This window comes from Xyrauchen texanus, chromosome 6, assembly GCF_025860055.1.
Source record: "Xyrauchen texanus isolate HMW12.3.18 chromosome 6, RBS_HiC_50CHRs, whole genome shotgun sequence".
Lineage (NCBI taxonomy): Eukaryota > Metazoa > Chordata > Actinopteri > Cypriniformes > Catostomidae > Xyrauchen > Xyrauchen texanus.
The window spans coordinates 13,556,162-13,579,458 of NC_068281.1; the positions used below are offsets into that span (position 1 = coordinate 13,556,162).

Sequence of the window (23,297 nt, forward strand, 5' to 3'; positions counted from 1 at the left end):
ATAAGTTTGCCAAAAAATATTTTGCCCCAACCCTGTACTGATAGTTTCATTTAGCCATAATTTGCAGTTATTTTTATTTATTTGTTTTTATTTTTGCAATTCATCCTTTTTATTTCATGCATGTTTAATGTTTATTGCTAGAAAATTACAAAAACACAAATAATGGATTTTAAAAGGGGTTTAAATGTTGGTAACTCATGAAATTAATTGAAAATAGCATAAAATATTTATAAATGGACCTCCTGAGGTTGACAATGGACATTTTCTGAATGTTAAGCACCTCCACAGCCAGTCCATTTGTTGAAAATGGAAAAAGAAAGAAAAAAAGTTCCAGGCCCTTTTTGTACACTATTCATGAAAAGTACCACAACCCATCCAATCCAAAACTGCTTTCTCAGCCACTACACAGCCATTTCTGCTGCTACAAACATAAAGCACATGCCTCCACAGAAATAAAAGTTTGCCTAATGAACATGGCACAAAGCTTACAATCCATAATGACATTGAGTCATTCCACACTTAACCATACCGCTCGCAGCAGTACTCAACAAACTGTGTCAGACTGAGATAATTAAATGTATACGTCATTCATCTACAGAAAAAAAAAAAAAGAAAAAAAGAAACACCTCATCAGATTTCACACACAATGTCCCATTTCCACACCTCATCTCCACAGAGTGCTGGAACCTTAGAAACGCAGGAGCCACTTAGCATCATCAATATTTCAACCTCAAAGTAATCTATTAATTATAGACAAGCTGAATAGCCCCAGTCTATTGGTTCAAGAAAACCAGACATTAACAGTAACTGATAGAATGTTCCTCCGTGTTAATGGCTGGTCTAGGCTATGGCCACGTCCACACCAAAACATTTTTGTTTGAAAATGCATTGAACCCTATCTGAGGGTTGTCCCCCCTAAAATATAATAAAAATATGTGTATTGTAAATAATATAATGATATATTCTTAAAATAATTGTTTAAGAAATAAAATAATACAAATGCAAACGGGGCAACAAAAAAAAAACCTTGGTGTCCCCTTCAAAAATTGCTCTTGAGAATTGTTATGTTTATTGTCCCCCCCAACATTTTGATGAAATTTTCGCCCCTGGATATGACCCATGTTTGTAATGCAATAAAAAAATACAGATTACTGCATACTGCACACTGTTTGCTCTATAATGCCTTGTATTTAAAATAATATTATATTTAGTATGTGACTATGCAATATGCAACGACAAACTTTCCAAAACCCAATATGCTACATTGCACTCATTGCCTTGCATGTTTAATCAATTTATATCTGAAATAAATATGATTATATTGCAATCAGTCTCCAAGTCACCAAAATTCAATTAGCTAATGGACAAATTAAATAAATTTCCTGGGGTCAGTTCACACCTTAATAAGGCTGAATTGATTTTAAGGTGTTCATAACAGTGCAGCTCTCTGCTCATATAGTGGACCTAAGCAGAGGTGCGTTAGAAAGGACTGATGTCCCTTGTGCTTCTAATTTCCTCGTTTAAGCATGAAAAGGAGAGCAGCAAGCCGTGACGTAGTTCTAAGAGCTGAATAATGGCAGGACGGAAGAGAGGATGCGTCCCAAGCGTGTGTAAGGATGTGGCTGACCATGTGTCAGCTATTTTAGGAAAAAGAATGACTTATTAAAAGCATTGTTCCCCCTGCTGTCAAAAAGAATTTTCAAGTCTCCCAGCTAACAGAGGCATTCTAGACTTAAGGGATGGTGTGCGTGTTTATACGTTTGCACAAAGCGGGCTTATGCGTTAGTTTGGGTCAATACTATAATAAACATGTATACTCTACAGCTACTGCGATGGACTGGCGACCTGTCCAGGGTGTCCCCCGCCTTTCGCCCAATGTTAGCTGGGATAGGCTCCAGCCCCCCGCGACCCTGTACACAGGATAAGCGGTTGACGATGGATGGATGGATGGATGGATGGATGGACTCTACAGCTACTACTGATGCAGCATTGTGTTAGAATGAGTTCATTCCCTCTACAATTTTATGTTTTGAGATGATAGAGCTTTGTAAACAAAAATGTGTTAATTGTGTGCCACTAGTGCCAACAAATGGAAATGCAAATACGAACATTGTTTTCAAACACCTTGTCCAAATACTCCACAAGTAGGGATGGGCGATATTACGATATATATCGTGGCAACGATATAAAGTGTCATCCAATAGATATTTTGCTATATTTTGTATATCGCGATATGTAAATATCCATGTGCGCAGTGCTTCACGAGACTGAAAACAGGCTTGAGCAGGGAATGAGTTGCAGCAGGTAGAATCTGCGTGCTCTGGACTAATGGCAGATTCACCAAAGGAATTATGCAGATCAGACAATGGCGCAAACGTGGCCACAAACTCGTTGCTGATTCTTTACCATTCTGATTTTGCGGGTCGATTGTGAGTGCTCTATAGCGGAGGATGCAGCGATACACTGTGATCCGACACACTATGCTGGGACAGCGTCACTTGATCCAGACACCCGAATCATCTCTTTAACATGCCGAGGTTTGCTTGACTATACCACACATCTGTACTTCTCCAACGTTTGATGAATAATTGCAGACATGATTAAAAGAAGGGTCAAGAAAATTAAGGGGAACTTGTTGTAAATACAGGTACAACATCTGTGGTGTAGGTTCACAAAAACTGACACAGATTAGAAAAAAATGTAATCTGCAAACTGTGTCGCGTGACGATAATCTATTGTGGTAATACAAACAAATCTGTTTTACCACCACAAAATGAAGCACGCTAAAGAATATTATGAAAGTCAAAAGATGTGCTATGCAATGATCATTTTTCAAGATGTGTTATTTTCGTGGTGTAATTATGACTAAAATTGTGTAATATTTTCTTTGTTGCTTTGCTATGAAAATATTTTGAGTTTCTTTCTTTATAATACTGTTGGTCAACAACATATACTAAAATGTGGCATAATGTGAAATTGAGTAATATGGTAAGTTTGACTTAAAACCCAGTGTTTATTTAATTTTTTAACTTTGTCAAGTTCTAAACGAGAAAATGATATAAAGACAAAGTTGTTCCCTATCCTTCACTCACTCGACATTGTGTCTATGTAGTGACACTAGGGGTTACTCTTGCGAGCCCCAAACACCTCTGATCTTTGAGAAATGGCCAATGGGAATTGATGAGTGGAATTTGCATGCTACTCCCCCAGACATACGGGTATAAAAGGAGCTGGCTCGCAACCACTCATTCAGTTTTTCTCTTCGGAGCAAGCGGTGTTGAGTCAGCGTGTTCCACTGCCGTTCAATTCACCATTCCATTCAGTGCATGTTGTTGGATATATACACATGTTGGATATGTTTCTCCCTCTTGTGCACGTTTAGTGCAGAGTAAGCCCCTGGGTGCTTCGACAGCTAAAAGAGTATACATTCTGATAAGGAGTATATTTTCTTGTAAAGAGTGCATCTTTTTAAAGATGCCTTTCCATCTGTGTGTAGTTCCTGGATGCGGTCGCTACCTCTCCAACTCTGACGGCCATGATCGCTGCCTCACGTGTCTGCGCCGTAGTCACACTGAGACAGCATTCGTGGATGGTTCATGTCCGCACTGTGAGAGTATGACCATAGCAACATTGCAGTCACAGCTTTCCTTCTTCTGGGGAAAAGACACTCCAGCCGCTCCCCACCCTTTCTGCCTACAAGCACATGGCCGCGATGGTTAGCGCTGGGGCCGATTTGGGGACTCCAAAGGGAGTGGTTCCTTTGGGTGATCCCCCATGGACCTCCCATTCCCCTGTACGCTCATTTGCCCCGGTTGAGTTCTGGGATGAGACAGGCAGCTCGCTCCAGGGTGAGTTTAATGTCTCATTCGGGGCTCAAGAGCAGGACGAGCTCTCGATCGCCACAACGGAAAGGGTGTTGGCTCAGTCAGATGCGGAAGACTTGACTGGGTTCCCTCCTTCGTGTGTGGTCGCCCCATCTGAGGCTGTTGCGGGCTGTCGTGAGTGTTGGCTGGAGTGGAAACGTCCACCCTGCCCTGATCCCTCGCGGCTTTATGACTGGTTCCTGGGTTCAGAGCACCACACACGGCAGCACCCTGCCCTGGTTCCATTATTGCCGGAGGTGTAGGAGGAACTCAAAGTAGTGGCGGGCACCTTTTACTGCCTGGACCAGACTTCTGGGTTCCTCCGCTCTCATTACCCTCGACGGTGGGATGGCCAGTGGGTACACAGAGATTCCTTCGGTGGATAAGGTGGTTGCAGTGCACTTGCAACTGGAATCGTCCAAGATTCCCGTCCAGGGCCTTTAAGTCTATGTCGTCTCTGATGGCCAAGGCTTACAATGCCACTGGACAGGCCACCTAAACCTTGCATGCCATGGCCCTCCTGCAAGTACACCAGGCCAATGCAATGGCAGTACCTGCTCCTCCCTGCCGCGAGGCCCCACCCGCAGGTATGTCAAAAGAGATCATCCCCTTGAACCCCTTCGCGCTGGTTGGCCAGGATGATCCGACTCGGCTATGCGATTCAGTTCGACAGGTGAGGGGCAAGAACGCCGCAGCCCTGCATGGATTTTCTCATTTCTTCTGGCAAGTGTTTACATTCCGCCATAACCATGTGTGAGCGCAGATTACAGACACGGAACAGCAATGCCCAGACTCACTTTTTATCATTCTCTGCAATTTTAACAGAGCCAACCTCAACTGTGAACTGCCAAAATACAGAAAACACATTAGATGCCCCACTAGAGACAGAAATATCCTTGATCACTGCTACACAACATTAAAAGGTGCACATCGCTCTGTCCCAAGAACAGCTTTGGGACTCTCTGGTTACTGTCTGGCTCATCTTCTTCTGACCTACTGAATGAAACTTGAATCAGCTTAACCTGTAGTAAAGACTGTAAAAAGATGGACCAATAAAGCAGAGCTGGAACTATAAGCCTTCCTTCGGCAGGGCACCCCCTGCCACCGGTCACCGTGCTGTAGAGTTCCTCCCCTCCGGGTAGGAGGATTCTTCCACATGTGGCTGGTAAGCCCGTGTGACATATTAAATCCGTTCCCTGATGGAGGGAATGAGACATAAGTGTCCCTCTTGCCACAATGCTATTCTACCCGCTGAAATGGCCAGGACCATGTCTCGGCTCCTCAGCAAAAAACCAGAATGAGTGGTTGCGAGCCAGCTCCTTTTATACCCGCATGTCCAAAGGAGTGTTATGCAAATTCCACTCGCCAATTCCCATTGTTTTGGGCTCCCAAGAGTGACACCTAGTGTCACTACATTGACACAACATCTTGTTCCCTCCATCAGGGAATGGAGGTTGCAACAGTAACCAAGATGTTTTCACTTAAAAATTATTTCAATGACTGGATTTTCAACAAAAAAAATAGGCATTACAATAAGGTTATTTATTATGTTAACGGATTTTTATTGATTTTCCAGAAAACATTATCACGATATATACCATTATAATGATATTAATGTACTCATATCATAATATACGATTTTGGTCATATCACCCAGTATGCTGATAACCAAACAAACAGAGCAAAATTTTCATATCACCACAAAGACTCACTAAATTCAGAATTCACTAAACAGTTGAACCACTTTTGCGCATGCTATTTCAATGCAAAAACCTGCATCTTATTCACTTAGCACTCTTAATCTAGTTTAAGCTTAATCAGGGCTGAAACAGCATTTTGTCTTAAGTATTTAAATTAGGTCACTGTCATTCTTGTACCTGACTCCTTTCTATGCAAGTTAGGCTCATTATAGATTGTGCTTTTATTAACTAAACTCAGTAATATTTGCCGGATGCATTAAACATTGCACTATTGCTGCCCAAAAAAAGCAGACAGTAAACTGAATTTTGTATAAGAGATATTTCATCAAAATGTTCTGCTGGGGGAATTCACTAAGAATTAAGTTGATTAATAAAAACCTGGATAAGACCGGTATTTGTGCTGAAGTACCACGCACAAAATTGGTACAACGGTTTAGTGAATTCGTCCCTCAGTTTACAGTTTTCAAGGCAATCAACTGTATACACATGGTTTTTCTTAGTTCTATCTGCATATTACACTCAAAACATTTTTTTTTTTAGATTTACACATTTAAATTTCATAAAATTCCATCAAATTGAAGAGTAATCTTTTAACTAAATACATTTTATTAATTTACACAATTCAGTTTAATGAAATTTTGTTATGAAATTGAAATGCATAAATCTTAAAAATAGGCTTAAATACTTTTTGTAAGCTGGGAAAGCAGGAAGAATTATACTATTAAATAAGAGACTTCAGCTTTAATGCAGTTTCTTTGTTTGGTTATTTTTCCTACCTTAAATACTTTAAACATTTAAAGGGCTGTATACAATGTGATTTACAAATACAGTATTTAGTTGGCCTTCTTCAGTATTTATTGTTAATTAGAGAAGACCTTTACCATCATTCGGTTTCTCCATTTCTCCATGGTTCAGTGAATGCAATAAGTTGACAGCAAGACTGCAGTCTGCAAGCACAGACTGCAGTCCTACATTAAACTTACCGCATCCTCCAAGCAGATATGCTGACCTAGATTCCCAGAAAGTGCTGACATTCACTGAGACTAAAGCCTTGTACATTTATTGGTAATGATAACATTTGGTCTTAAGATAAACAAAAGCAACACATGCTTATAGCACTTAAAAAAAATATGATTATATTGCAGTTATTTTGTGATTGCCACTTAAACTGCAAAATAATAAATATTCAACATCTCATTTTGTTGCTACTTGGATATCAAGGCAAAAAATAAATAACAAAAAGGCATAAAATCACATCTAATCAGCAGCTCTTATGTTCAGTAGGGTGTGTGAGAACTTCAAACAGGCAAGCAATCACTCAATTTGGAGCAATTCCTCATGTGTTTGAATCATGTAGTGCACCTACACACTAGAGTTTATGCGGTGTCAGAGAATGCATGAATCCATTTATTTCAATGAGAATGGTGCGTGGAAAGGACGTACAGGACAAAATGCAATAGACACTCCATCATGCAATTTCTCATTTTGCTGAAACCCTGGGGTAGATCTTCATTGATAAATGAGACTTTCAGACAGGTGGTTCCAGGTTTTGGAAATCCATTTATCTGTATTCCTTGATTTCAAATTGACACAACGTTTTCAGCACCCTCCACTTATCGTACACATTCCCACCCATCAAACTGAGCTTTCTCTAGTGTGTAGGCACCCTTATTCACACTCTACTGCCAATGGAAAATAGTCAATCTTAAGTAAAACACACCACAGACTGGAAAATGCTGCAAGGCATTTCAGCCATTTTACCAACTTCCTCTTAACTCCTCTAAGGCCTGGTCTTAAAAGAACGGTTCATGCAAAAATGAAAATTCCTCAAAAACATAAATTACAAGACTTTTCACTTCAACACCATTACTAACATTTATCTCAGTAATCTATAACAGAATTTCTCATTACAACTGATGTTAAAGCAAAGAAAAAAACACGGATAGGACATACTCTCCTGTTGTGGATATAGACGTATTTTGGATTGAAACACTTGCATGACTGTTGTAGAGATGACAAATTGTCACTGTAGTGTTTCTCTCATTCCACAAGGCATTGAGCTGTTATCAAACGATTGATGATCACATGTATGATTTTATTTTCTATATTATTTATTTTTCTGTATTATCTTTTGTTGTGGATGTCCCAGTGTGAATACTGGATTAGCACTTATCAGAGCGCTCAATAAAATATTCAAAATGTATTGGTTGCATTTGTGAGATAAATGTAACTGATTGCGTAAAATAGGCATATAATATTGTAATATCAATCATGGGACACTGAATCTAATCAAAATGGCACTGTGGCAGACTTTAAGGCATCTGCAAACATCGGAACGCTGGCTAAGAGAATCAATGATCGTATCATGATAAAACTTGCACTTGACATTAAACATCAATGAAAGTTGGTTTACAGGTGTAACAGCATTAAAGATGATGTGCTGTTCTAATTTGGAAGAGCTCCTTATAAACTGTACGCCCTTCTACTCGCCACAGGAGTTTTTCTTGTTTCTTCTGGTGAGTGTTTATTTTCCTCCACGAGCATGTGTGAGCGCAGATCACAGACACGCAACAGCAATACCAGGACTCTATTATTATTCTAGGTGATTTTAACAGAGCCAACCTAAACTGTGAACTGCCAAAATACAGACAGCACATTAGATGCCCCACCAGAGACAGAAATATACTAGATCACTGCAACAACATTAAAGGTGCATATCGTTCTGTCCCAAGAGCAGCTTTGGGACTCTCTGATCACTGTCTGGCTCAACCTCTTCTGACTTACAGGATGAAACTTAAAATCAGCTAAACCTGTTCGAAAGACTGTAAAAAGGGACTAATGAAGTAGAGCTGGAACAACAAGCCTGCTCTGGCTTTTTTTAAGCTGCAGACACCAATCTGGACGAGCTCACAGATACAGTAACATCATATATCGGTTTCTGTGAGGATATGTGCATTCCTACCAGGACTTATTTAATGTTGAACAATGACATACCATGGTTTACAGCAAATCTCAGAAAAAACAATGACAACGGAGATTAAAGTGGCTAACAGAAGGTATTCTGAGAAGCTGAAAAACAAGTTTTAGCTAACAACCTTGCATCAGTGTGGAGAGGACTGAAAAGGCATTACTAACTACAAGACACCATCCCCAACACTGTAAGGAATCAACATCTGGCTGATGACATGAATGTGTTTTATTTTAGATTTGAAAAGCCCAGTCTCACACCCCCCCGCTACTCAACCTGCACTTAAGATCGGTCTTCCTTGTCTTCTGGAAACAAAAGACAAGGAAAGCACAAGGTCCAGATGGTGTTACACCCACTTGTCTAAAAGCCTGTGCTAACCAGTTGGCCCCAATCTTCACACATATATTCAACACATCGCTGGAGCACTGTGTAGTTCCCAGCTGCTTCAAACCCACAAACATCTTTCCAGTCTCAAAGAAACCACAAGTTTGCAGGACTTAATGACTACAGACCCATCGCTCTAACGTCTGTGGTCAAGAAGCCAATTGAGAGACTGGTGTTGGCCTACCTGAAGGACATCACTGGACCCTTTCTGGATCCCCTTCATTTAGCTTAATCGAGCAAACAGGTCTGTGCATGATGAAGTCAACATGGGATTGCATCATATCCTGCAACATCTGGGATCAAGGATCCGTTTTGTGGACTTCAGTTCGGCATTCAAAACCATCATCCCAGATTTTCTCCGGACTAAATTAACCAAACTCTCTGTTCCCACCTCTATCAGTCAGTAGATCACCAGCTTTCTGACGGACAGGCAGCAGCTAGGGAGACTACGGAAATTCACTTCCAGCACCTGTACGATCAGCACTGGTGCCCCCCAGGGATATGTGCTCTCCCCACTACTCTTCGCCCTGTACACAAATTACTGCACTGCCAAGGACCCTCTGTCAATATCCTGAAGTTTGTAGACAACACCACTGTCATCACCCTTATCCAAGATGATGATGATGATGAGTCATCGTCGTCGGCATACAGAAGAGAGGTATGCAGAAGAGAGCACAGCTGGCTGTCTGGTGCAGCCAAAACAACCTGGAGCTGAACACGCAGAAAACCGTGCAGATGACTGAGGACTTAAGGATGAACACACCAACATTGACCCCGCTCACCATTCTGAACAGCACTGTGGCAGCAGTGGAGTCATTGAGGTTCCTGGGATCTACCATCTCACAGGAAGTGAAGTGGGAGACCCATATTGACTACATTGTGAAAAAGGCCTAGCAGAGGTTGTAGTTCCTTTGCCGGTTGAGAAAGCTCAACTTGCCACAGGTGCTGCTAATCCAGTTCTACTCAGCAGTCATTGAGTCTGTCCTCTGCACTTCAATAACTGTCTGGTTTGGTTCAGCTATGAAATCGGACATCAGAAGGCTACAAAAGGACAATTAAGACTGCTGAGTGGATTATTGGTTGCCCCAAGCCCTCCCTTCGAGAACTGTACACTTCCAGAGTGAACAAAAGGGCTTGAAATATCTCTCTGGACCCCACTCATCCAGCCCACTACTTTTTTAAACTGTTGTCTTCTGGCCAGCGCAACACAGCATGCACAATATTTTTTTTTTTCCATCAGGCTATCCATCTCATGAACAGTTAAAACTGCCCCATTGAGAAATCATTATGTGCCATACACAACTTGGTCTATTTATATTTATCTAACATATCCTACCATTACATTCCCTTGCACCATCTGTATATAACGGATTTGTATTTGTACACACTGTATGTATTTTTTGTCTTATTGTGTATTTCTATATATACACTTATACATTCTATTCGCTTTTAATTTTTATTGTTGTATTGTTTGTGCACTGCTTCTGTCACAAAGACAAATTCCTCGTATGTGTAAGCATACTTTGCAATAAAGCTCATTCTGATTCGGACATCCTAGACTTAAGATGTGTGTTGGCTGAACAATTTGAAACGGGACCACACTAAAAACAGGATCCAAACGTTTCGAGATCTGTCCACATCAACCACATTTGGAGGTGGTCAAAAATGCACATTGAGCTTGATTTGCAATGTGATACAAAATGTATCCATTCGAACAGTAGTGAAGCACCTCCCACTCATTTGATGCACTAAAACAAGAGTTTGAAACTTTGCCAGTTACATGTAGTTTTAAAATAAAAAATGCCTGATTGGAAGATAAAAAAAAAAAAAGAAATGCATACTAATAGTTTGAAAGTATAAGTGTAAAAACAGCTATAGTAGTACTATATAGTAGACTACAAACTAAACAAAGCACCACTAATTCACTTTGAAGTACTCAGTTGCAACTATACACTCACCTAAAGGATTATTAGGAACACCATACTAATACTGTGTTTGACCCCCTTTCACCTTCAGAACTGCCTTAATTCTACATGGCATTGATTCAACAAGGTGCTGAAAGCATTCTTTAGAAATGTTGGCCCATATTGATAGGATAGCATCTTGCAGTTGATGGAGATTTGTGGGATGCACATCCAGGGCACGAAGCTCCCGTTCCACCACATCCCAAAGATGCTCTATTGGGTTGAGATCTGGTGACTGTGGGGGCCTTTTTAGTACAGTGAACTCACTGTCATGTTCAAGAAACCAATTTGAAATGATTCGAGCTTTGTGACATGGTGCATTATCCTGCTGGAAGTAGCCATCAGAGGATGGGTACATGGTGGCCATAAAGGAATGGACATGGTCAGAAACAGTGCTCAGGTAGGCCGTGGCATTTAAACGATGCCCAATTGGCACTAAGGGGCCTAAAGTGTGCCAAGAAAACATCACCCACACCATTACACCACCACCATCAGCCTGCACAGTGGTAACAAGGCATGATGGATCCATGTTCTCATTTCTCCATGTTCTCACGCCAAATTCTGACTCTACCATCTGAATGTCTCAACAGAAATCGAGACTCATCAGACCAGACAACATTTTTCCCGTCTTCAACTGTCCAATTTTGGTGAGCTCTTGCAAATTGTAGTCTCTTTTTCCTATTTGTAGTGGAGATGAGTGGTACCCGGTGGGGTCTTCAGCTGTTGTATCCCATAACCCTCAAGGTTGTGCGTGTTGTGGCTTCATAAATGCTTTGCTGCATACCTCGGTTGTAACAAGCGGTTATTTCAGGCAAAGTTGCTCTTCTATCAGCTTGAACCAGTCGGCCCATTCTCCTCTGACCTCTAGCATCAACAAGGCATTTTCGCCCACAGGACTGCTGCATACTGGATGTTTTTCCCTTCTCACACCATTCTTTATAAACCCTAGAAATGGTTGTGCGTGAAAATCCCAGTAACTGAGCAGATTGTGAAATACTCAGACCGGCCCGTCTGGCACCAACAACCATGCCACGATCAAAATTGCTTAAATCACCTTTCTTTCCCATTCTGACATTCAGTTTGGAGTTCAGGAGATTGTCTTGACCAGGACCACACCCCTAAATGCATTGAAGCAACTGCCATGTGATTGGTTGATTAGATAATTGCATTAATGAGAAATTGAACAGGTGTTCCTAATAATCCTTTAGGTGAGTGTATATTCATTTAAGTAAATCACAGTCTTTTGCATTTTGGTAATTGTGCCATATAGATTTGATTCAATCAATTGCACAGTCCTTAACCACTACTCAAACAAAACCCTTGGAATTAATTATAAATAACTGCATCAGACACAGACCTCTGCTTAGCATTCTTTATGATTTTTTGTTCTATTATTTATAGGATTCAATCTACAGATTAAAATAAGCGATCCATGCAAATAGAAGGGCAGCTCTGTATCTGTAAAATGAAAGTTAATCATCGCACAGTTTATCTGGGATTATTTTGTTTGTAGTAAGCACTGGAAGCCATGGCAACATGGAATGGGCAAGGTGGGTAGGGAATGTACCACAGTTGCTGAGGTCAGAAGTCAAGTGATAAGATGTGCCACTATGGCAGAGGGCCGGATTGTTGTACAAGGAGGAAGATCTTATCTTGGAGAGAAACAGCAAAATGGAAAGGGAGAGAGAGAGATGATGACGATGACGATCCACAATTTTCCTGAGCAATAACTGTGCGGCATCATGATGACTCTTAATGCCGGTTTTCTGTTTCTGGTCTCGAGACACGCTTTAAAAACTTTCAAAATGAGCGATCCAGATGGAGAACAACAACCATTTAAGTTTTTGTGGAGTAAAAATAAATTTGTTCTGTTGTTGGCTGTCATAACAACTCAAAGAAATCAATGTGCATAACTAACATCGGACCATCGCTTCATGACATCTACACACTCAGATGAGGCACTATAATAATTAAAAATGGTCATATCGACTGTAAAATATCAGCACTATACAGCCACATGTTTTTTGACCACTTTTACAAATGTAATACCTTAAACATTTCAGTTTAGAATATACGCTGATGCGAGTGATAACACTGGAGACCAGAAAGTTAAAACAGTCAAATCGTGGACACTTCAATGTTCAGGAAAAAGGTGGATGGGGGAGTCTGGTGTATTTCCAGTCAGTGCTCTCTCTCTTCGCCCTGGAATTAGTCCAAAACTCAGTCATTCTGTGATAGCAGTATCACTATTGACATTCATGCTTGCACACACAAAGAGAGAATGAGAGGGAGTGAATCAACCAGCATCTGATTTAGCAAAGATCTGATGAGACAAACATCATTTGCAGCAGAACATCCAATAATACAGTGCAAATTGTATTCTTGTCAGTATCTTTGTCATGTTTTCCAGTAACAGTATCGAAGCATCCTTTAAATAATATAAATTTAATTGAGAAGAAACATTACATAGGAAATTAAGACTTGTTTTCAGACAATCTGTTTTATATAAATGATACAAGACATGAATATAAATGTATGCTGTCTTATTGCACTGGCAGATTTGGTTCACAATAAGGTTGCTGTTAACTACTGTGAAAACTATAACATATACAACCAAATTATGTGTCACCTTGTCACTTACATTTAGTGAGGCATTTACTTCAAAAAAAGTTATTTTTATTTTTAATTTTTTTTATTTGCTGCTGAAACAATATAAAATTTGTCATCGGTTAAATGTTTCTTGTTTTGAGGATGATTATATATTTTCAAATGGAAAACAAGACAAAGATACCGATTAACAACTGGATTTAGAAGCAAACCAAATACATTGGAATATTCAACATGGCTACAAATCTACATAACCATGTGGTATTTTATAGGAATAGTTCTCACACAAATTCTAGTATAATTTCTTCACCTTAATGCCATTCCAGAGGTGTATGTCTTTTCTTTTTCTGCTGAACACAAAATAATTTTAGAGGAATATTTCAGCTCTGTTGTTCCACACAACGCAAGTGAATAAGTGGCCAGAACTCTGAATGTACAAATATCACATAAAGGCATTGTAAAATAATCCAGATGAATCCAGTGGTATAATCAATGTCTTCTGAAGCAATCCAATCATTTTTGGCTGAGAACAAACCATAATATAACACATTTATACTGTACATCTTGCCAATGCAGTCTTTAGGCATGATCAATGTTTCAAGCGCAATTACATTTACATTTATACATTTGGCAGACGCTTTTATCCAAAACGACTTACAGTGCAATTATTACAGGGACAATCCCCCCGGAACAACCTGGAGTTAAGTGCCTTGCTCAAGGGCACAATGGTGGTGGCCGTGGGGTTCGAACCAGCGACCTTCTGATTAACAGCCCTGTGCTTTAGCCACTACGCCACCACCACTCCACAACAATTACATTTCTGGATCAGAAGACACGGATTAAACCACTGGTGTCTTATGTATTTCTTTTATGCTTATGTGATATTTGGACCTTCAGAGTTCTGGCCACCATTCACTTAGATTTCTTGTGAACAGTGACAAAATAAGACACACTGTGAACTGTGTACTGCATGTATGATTCATACAAAATCTCAACCATGCGCCCGTGTGATCACTGTGATATGTATCAGTGTGTTCCAGGCAGAAATTATAATCACATTTCACAGTATTAACAGAACATTGAGTGAATGATACACCCACACGAAACACTTTGGTCTGTCAGGCTAGAGGGTGTGAATGAAATAAATGTATTGAACGTAACATTAAATGACGTAAGGAGCCATCTATCAAGGATTTAGTCTCCTCTGAAAGTCATGAATCATGTAACGGAAGGACAAACAGGTCGAATCAAAAGTGAAAGAGGAAAAGATGGTCGATAAATGAAGAGAGAAGTGAGGTCAGAACTAGCGGAAAGACATCAAATGCGATTTCCCATCCCAGATGAAGATGGACATAAATAATTTAATCACACAGATGCTTGGGATGAGAGGACACTGCTCACAAGGGTCAAAATCAAAGAAGAAATGCTTTACCCGAATTAGAACACAGCATATTTTCTAACCAACTTAAGGGGGTGAGACAAGTAGTCACAAGGGAAGTAATCACAAAGGCTACATCTCAGTAACTATAAGGTTTTACGTCATCGTCCAATTGCACAAATGTTTTCCCTAGCAGTGGTTTTGAATGTTGGTTTCAAACAATTGTAATTTAAAACTGTTGTACATTACAAAAATGTAGTGAACTCTAAACTTGAATTCCATATACTATGATACTATATTTTTGTAATAGCTCTTGGCTAAATAAGTGAATGCAATAAAACCAAACTGGCATAAATTAAGGAAAGGAACAACTATATAATAAAAGGTAGATTTTAACTGAATGTTTGAACCGTGTTCTCAGGAGGGCAGATTGTCAAATGTGTCTTAAAGGGATAGTTCACCCAAAAATGAAAATTCTCTCATCATTTACTCACCCTCATGATATCCCAGGTGTGTATGACTTTTTCTTCACCAGAACACATTTGAAGAAAAATAGATAGCTTAAAAATACAAGTGGATGATGATCTGACTTTTGAAGCACCAAAAATCACAGACAGTCAGCAATGTCATCAATACGACTCTATTGGGGCGGCTGTGGTTGGTAGAGCGGGTCGGCAGGGTTGTTGGTTCGAATCCGGCCCACACGACTCCACATGCCGAAGTGTCATTGGGCAAGACACTGAACCCCAAGTTGCTCCCAATGGCAGGCTAGCACCTTACATAGCAGCTCTGCTGCCATTGGTGTGTGCATGGGTGAATGAGTCACAGTGTAAAGCGCTTTGAATACCGTTAAGGTTAAAAAGGCGCTATTATAAGTGCAGACCATTTACCATTTAAGCTTTGAGAGAGGGTGGAGTCTCTCATGTGACGTATTCGTGTTGCCATGTTACGGACATAATCTCACGTTTCGGTTGAGACATCCAGGATAAGCACACAAACGCACCATTGGGAGTAAGGAAACAGATACAAATACAGATTTAAACCAAAACCAATGAAGCTTCTGTACAGCGTTCCTCCTTCTCAGTTGTAAACAGCGCTGCTCTTCAGACTGTTTCGCACGCGAGCCAGTTCTTGCGTTTGACTGGCCAACATGATTACGTCACGTGTGCAAACGTCACACTGCTGACCTGAAGCAATGGTTTAGAGTTAAAAAGTAATTAAATATTTATCTTTTTCGCACCAAAAGTGATCTAGTCACTTTAGAAGACTATTAGTACAGCTGGAGTCATATGGATAACGTTTGCTGACTGTCTGTGATTTTTTGTAGCTTAAAAAGTCAGATCATCATCCACTTGCATTTTAAGGAACTACTGAGGTTAGATACTTTCTATTTTTCTTCAAATGTGTTCTGGTGAAGAAAGTCATACACACCTGGGATATCATATAGGTGAGCAAATGAGAGAATTTTCATTTTGGGGATGAACTAACCCTTTAAAAGTTTATTAATTACTAAATCTGTTGGTCAAATCTATAGTTTAATATGCATGTTATTTCTGACATTTTTGCTGCTCCATGTATCATTTTGTACTTCATTAATTGTTTTGCTGTTTAAATGTAGCTAAAAAGAAATCTGGTAAACAGCCTATAATGAGTCCCAATTGTTTCTTAATATAGTGCGACAACCACATTACTGAGGCATGTAATCACAAAAGGTCACCGTGCGTTCAATTAACTTTCTTTTTTCCTGGGCAATTACAGTGGAGATGATTAATAGCTTTTAAGTGTGCCAATACAGACGTGCTTAAATTGACTTTCAAAAATAAACCTAAAATGAGAAACATTAACTGAAGTAAAAAAAGTGTGACAAATAGCCCATTTTCTTCAACTTGACTAGATATCTAGACTTTCCATCTTGCTGACATTACAAACAACTCAAATCCAACAATATATTGTACTGTCATTGTAAATAAAAAAGCATAATGATACATTCCACAATGTATTGATCCATATGGTCTCAGATTACTCTAAAATGTCCAGCACGGTGTAAAAATAGAAGCCATAACTCACTGGGAAATAACAAGGAAAGGCTGGACCAGGCTGATTTTATAGAGGAGATATATAAAATGCTTGTAAAAGGTTTTTAATCTCTGTGAGATGCGCTCAGCAGAAAATGGAACAAATTACAGGAAACTGAAAACAATTTCCCAAAAGTAAAAGAATTACAAACAGACAAACTGTAGGATCAAGAGCAGAACATAAACTCTCTTTCTCCACATCCCCACTTTTCTGTCTCTGTTAACCTCGATCACTGCCTTAACCACTCACATTATGATATGTGACTGTGACTACCCATATACCAGAACTTTACATGAATCATCTACATTTTATGCTGGCAGTAAAGAAATTAGACATTGTAAATATATACTCCAAAGCCACAAAGTACAAGACAAAATAATGAAAGCCTCGTTTAACCTTCAGAGATCAAAGCATTGATGATGGTTCATCTCAAGAGCAGCCCTCTGATGAGTAAAGTTTTAGAATATTTCTACACCCCAGTGACAAAAAGCACCTGAAAATGCATATTCACAATTGAATTGACCTGTATAAAAGCCTTCTCTGCCCAGTGCCCACCCAAATTCACTAATAATTTACTCACACTCATGCCATCATAGGAGTGTATGACTTACTTTCTTCTACAGAACACGGACAAATGTTTAGAAGAATTATCTCTGTTGGTCCTTACAATGCAAGTGAATGGTAACCAGACTTTTAAAGCTTCAAAAACCACACAAATTCATCATAAAAGTAATCCATAGAACTCCAGTGGTTAAATCCATGTCTTCAGAAGCGATATGATAGGTGTGGGTGAGAAAAATAAAATATTTTAAGTTATTTTTTAACTTTCACATTCTGAAAGTGAAAGCAGAGATTTATAGTAAAAAGGAATTTAACATTGATCGGTTTCTCTCCCACACCAATCACTCTGAAGAGAAGGATTAAACCACTGGAGTTTTATGGTTTACTTTTATGCTGCCTTTATGTAATTTTTAGAGCTTCAAAATTTTGGTCACCATTTACTTGCCTACAAAGCTGAGAAATTCTTCCAAAAACATTGTGTTCTGCAGAAGAAAAAAGCAATAGACATCTAGGATGGCATTAGGATGAGTAAATGAGAGAATTTTCATTTCAGAACCACTCTTTAAAGTTGAATTATGTAATATCAAAAACCATTTGGAATAGGTTATTGATGATTAATTGAATGGGCACTGACGTGTAAATAATATAAAACAATAATTTTACCATTTCTGTAAAACTGTATCATAAGAATGTTGCCATTTTACTCACTAAACAAGTAGGGAATTGTGGAGAAAAAAAGAAGAAAAAAAATCACAAAAAAAAAAATCACAAGTCAAACACTTACAGGAAGATTGCTAAATTTGATCCAAAATAGACAACAAAAATGTCAGTAGGCAATGAACATGTTGTAACTTTGGCATGCAGAGAAATGCAAATTGTAAATATTCTCATGCCAATCTAGTTGCTAAGATACATTTCAGAGTGAGAGCTACTATATGTGGCTTTAACCCATATTTGGTGAAAAATAGGTATTACTTGTGCTAGTAAAAAATTAAGTAATTTACTCATGTTGTTCCAAATCCATTTTGACAAATTTCCTTCAGTGGAACACAAGGGGAAATATTTTTTTAAATGTTGACGTTGCTCTTTCCCATAAAATGAAAGTGAATGGGGATGGAGTCTGTCAGTCCTTAACATTCTGCTTAATATCTTGTGCTTCACAGAAGTCAAGGGTTTGGAAAGACAGGAGCGTGAGTAAATATTTACTGAATTGTCATTTTTGATTAACTATCCAGTTATACTTTTTAGGGCTAAATCTCAGTTTGCTTTTATGCATGTAGGTCTGTGTTTCACCCACCTGTTTCCAACTGTCAAACACTAAAATTGTGCTGTCCTCATCATCCACGGTCACTCGTCTCTGGTAACCCTCATCTACAAAACACATAAATACATTTTAAAAGTGACCCTGATGCATTTACAAAAAAATGAAATCATCTACATTCAATAAACTTCTAATTTTATTTCTGCAGTTGAGCAGAAATTGGCAATTTCACAGAACGCACGCACGCACACGCGCACGCACACGCGCACGCACACACACTTTGGAAACAATACAAAGGTTTTGAAAGGCAAGTTCAAAATTGGACTTTAGTTGAGATCATGGTGCAGATTCGATGTGCAAGGACACTTGACTCAGGTAAGAAGAAAAAAAAAAAAGTCTGTCTGATTGTCTCTTTATCCCCTAGTAAATGACATACTCTGTTTGTGCAGACATGCTCACAGTCTCTGCACTGAGAGAAGGAGGTGATTCTCTCCCTCCTCGTTAAGACACACGATGATGAAAGACCTGAAATAAGATACCTTTGCGGCACCCACTCTGCTTTTCCCAATCAAATCCTGAGAGCCTTACACTAGTTATCTTGGGTGTCTGCGAGGTGATAAGTGTGTTGCATCCCAAGCAATTCTAAAAATAGTACAGTCCTTGGCATCCAACTGAAGCTTAATTCGGAGCACATACACACAAAAAGAAGCTATACAAATATCTTTACCAATTGCTTGGGTTTCTGAGTCTAGAGACAGTGATCTGTCAGAGAGGCCGGCGAGACAAAGTGCCAAAGAGGATTTCCCAACTCCGTTTTGGCCCAGTAGCACTATACGAAGGGGTCCATGGTACTTTTGCTGTGGAGGTTTTAGGGTGGGCGAATCTTGGGTATTGCTGATGCTGATTTGTGGAGTCACAGGCTCGTCAAGCCCAGGCGTCCAATCGTAATTCTCGGACACAGCCTCTTCTCGTCTTAGCTGGTGCTTGATTGGCAAGGGGGTGCTGCCTCTGCGAAAGGGGGGTGCAGCCGAGAGAGTTAAGCCATAACCCTGTGGAAAAGTAATAACATATGATAAGAACAGAGGCAAAGATGTTTACCCAATAAGACTGACACTCAAAACCAATGACAGTCTGTAGGATGTCTGGATTAATAATGTATAGGATTGTGATCCTTTGGGAATTCAGGGGTTATGTACTGAACTGTACTTTAAATGAAAGTAGGTCAAAACAGTGAACACGGTGCATTTTTGTCCACTATGTGAACCATTTCACACAAACAAGCTCTCACTACAGATGTGTAGGCACCCTACAAAATGTGCCTAAACAGCTCAGCATACAGAGTTGTTGCAGTTTCAAGGCTGTTGGGCTTCATCCATCTAGCTCTTTTCAAACAAAATCACCAAGAGACCTCTTAAAATGTTTACTGTGCTTGCGCTCAAGGGTAACTGCCATCAATATTAATATAGCAATTAATCTCCCCGCATCACTGCAGGTGTGCTTGAGACCTTGTTACCCTGATCTGGTGTCATGACAAGCAGGACACATATATACAGCCAATTATACTAATTGAAAGACGCTAATTAATTAATCATAGACTTTATTGTGGGACAGACAGTGAAACAATATGAACAATAAAATACAGTATGATAGCAAGGGTGAGGTAAGTGTATCCCAGGTCCAGCTCTTAAATAACATTTACTTTGGATAATAACATACTGGTAATCAAAATGTAAACTTTAATATTAAAGTACCACTGTATGCAATAATTATAACTATGAATAATTACCATTAATCAAATACAAAACAAGAACTAGCCTTATTTAAATTTGTATAAGTTATTTATTACTTTAAATGATCACTACTTCTATTTTTCTGTTTATCATTATAATGCAAATTTATAAAAATAGAAGGAACTTATATTAGCTATTATTTCAACTCATCATTCCTAAACAAAGTGACATATGCAATAAAAAGGCTACTCTATGCAGTAGGCCTACTTATAATTATAAATAATAACCATTAAATCAATCAACAAAATGAAAATATGTTTAATTATTAAGTATTATGAGGTATCAATTACTATAAATAATCACTACTGCTATTTTTCTATGTTTAGCACTTCAAGAGAAATACATCTAAAATAAATATCTTCTCTGTATAGGAATGTTTTTAAAACACACGATCATTCATAAAGTGACAAAGGATGCAGGAGAAGAGGGCGTGTACACCGGCGTACATTCCAAACCTCTCAAGTGAAAAGGACACAAACAAACACGCATGCGATGGTGATGTATCCCGCTCTTACCTGGTCCGACATTGTTCCTCAGTTCATCTGTTATCAGTGAGACACTCCTCGGTCCATGTCATGTCAATGAGCTTCAAACGTGGCACACAAGCGTTGGTGGGGATTGATACATTAAACTCGACTTATATGCATCACATGGCTGTACTCTGAAAAGAAAACACGCTCCCGATGTGAACGTGACCGTAATGGCGCAAAATCTTCCTTTTCTCACGCTGATTCAATTGTAAACATTTAATCTAGTATTTGTGAACGGCTGCGTGACTGGTGAGTAACTGTACACCTGTGCGTCGCTTTAAGTCTCTGAAGTGAGCGGCTTTTCATAGAAAATAGTGTAGCCATGCCTCCTCATTGTAGCCACGCCCATTCATTCCAGTCCGTTACCTGAATGCTCTCAATCTGTCTGGACCCCACCCCCACCACACACACGCACACACTTCGTCCTTGATAAGTGCTTTGCTTTAGCCCATAATGAATCGCAACTCTCTATCCCTCCAAGCCGTGTAAAGCGTTTCCTTCAAGCATTGTTTTTATTTTAATACATTTTTCTTTTCTCCAGTAACCCTGAAGTTTTCAAACGCTGAATGAATTGTTAAGTAGTCGTTTAGGATTATAGGGAACCATATCAAATAACATGTATTTCTTAGGAAGAAGGAAAAACGTTTCCTGGAGGGCTCTTTTAATACTTTCTGCAAAGGCTAATTGATCTTGTCTCTTTCTCTGATCTCAGTTTAAATTATTAATGGCCTTTTTTTATTTTTGTTTTAATTTTATCTCTCTTCTTATTTGTTATTTGTTTTTTTTTTATTATTCATTTAGTCACTCATTTTGTCTATTTTGTGCTGTTCATTGTCCACTGCATTGTCCATTGCTTGACAATGGCAATACACAATATCAGTAAATACTCTTGAATAAGTATATTATTAAAGTCAACATGCAAAGTTGATGCTGCTCATGCTACTCTCTGTGATCCATACACAATTTACCACATGCCTCAATTGCGACCACAAGGAGGTTACCCCATGTGACTCTACCCTCTCTAGCAACAGGGCCAATTTGGTTGCTTAGGAGACCTGGTTGGAGTCACTCAGCATGCCCTGGATTCAAACTTGCAACTCCAGGGGTGGAAGTCAGCATCAATACTCGCTGAGCTACCAGGATGTTACTTGATTTTTCCCGTTGGGAATTGATTGGGTCTGAGAAGAAGGGAGGGGTGGCATCATCTGAAAAGGAAAGTAATTTCAGAAACGGAGCAAAGTAATACATTTTGATGACAAATTGCAACAATTAAATGTTTTCTTTCGCATGTGTTACCAATCCTACTCGAGCCACTCTGAGCGGGCTCCAAAACGCCGTCAGCCGGCATGGGAGGCCTTACAAGGAAGCTAAAGGCTACAGCCTCTGGTGTCAGTCCCTAGTGTATCTCTTGAGGCCAGAAGAGTGAGGTTTACACATACTGCACAGCTATCACATATCAGCTGGCTCCCGTTACACTCACCCCCCTAAAACTCACTCCCGCTGGGTCATGGCACCACTGTTACCGGTCCTACTCGATCCAAGTGGAATTCAAACCAGCGTCAGCCGGCATGGGAGGCGGGCATGCTAACGAGGAGGCTTATGGCTGCATCCATAAATTTATGAAGTTATGATTTCATATCGGAGCTCGTGATCCGTCTCTTGAAGTTGGGCACATTTATATTTACATCAGCGATTAAGCTAATTATATGGTTAAGACTTTATTCTGAATAAAGTTAAAATGCTCCTTAAAGGTTTAAATGCTCCATATAGTATTAATCTATTCCTCCTTATGTAACTCTTGTCTTTTTCTTCTTTTTTAAATTGTGCTAAATTTGAAAATGTTATGTGTTCTTGAACTCTGGTAAGATGCTATATAAATGTAACATTATTGTTATTATTATTATCGTTATCATTATTTATCTAAATAATGGTGTCCTATCGTAAAAATTCCTGATAGACTTATGGGACTTTCACCTGTTTGCAGGCTATATTGATTTGATTTTAATTCATTTTAATGTTTATATTTTTATTTATTATTCACCACAATATATGTGCTTGACAGTTCACATTTCTCTTGACACCTCTTGCCTACAGAATAATGTTGTTATACATGAATAGATGGACAAAAATTATGTTTCATGCAGACTTTAATATCTGAAATACCAGGAGAAACCATAACATATTCCACAGTTAATGTAGCCTAAAAAAATCAGCT

The 23,297-nt window shown here is 39.2% G+C and overlaps 1 protein-coding gene across 1 annotated transcript in view; it reads right to left on the reverse strand.

The window, feature by feature from the left end:
- Nucleotides 1–21,334, reverse strand: part of rem2 (RAS (RAD and GEM)-like GTP binding 2) — a 44,201-nt gene extending 22,867 nt beyond the window's left edge. The window contains exons 1-3 of the mRNA XM_052127981.1: nucleotides 21,068–21,334; nucleotides 19,490–19,811; nucleotides 18,799–18,872 (exon numbers count right to left, since the gene is read on the reverse strand). Coding sequence (XP_051983941.1) covers nucleotides 18,799–18,872; nucleotides 19,490–19,811; nucleotides 21,068–21,079 — 408 coding nt within the window. The 5' untranslated portion in view covers nucleotides 21,080–21,334. The remainder of the gene's footprint in view (nucleotides 1–18,798; nucleotides 18,873–19,489; nucleotides 19,812–21,067) is intronic.
- Nucleotides 21,335–23,297: the final 1,963 nt, after the last annotated feature.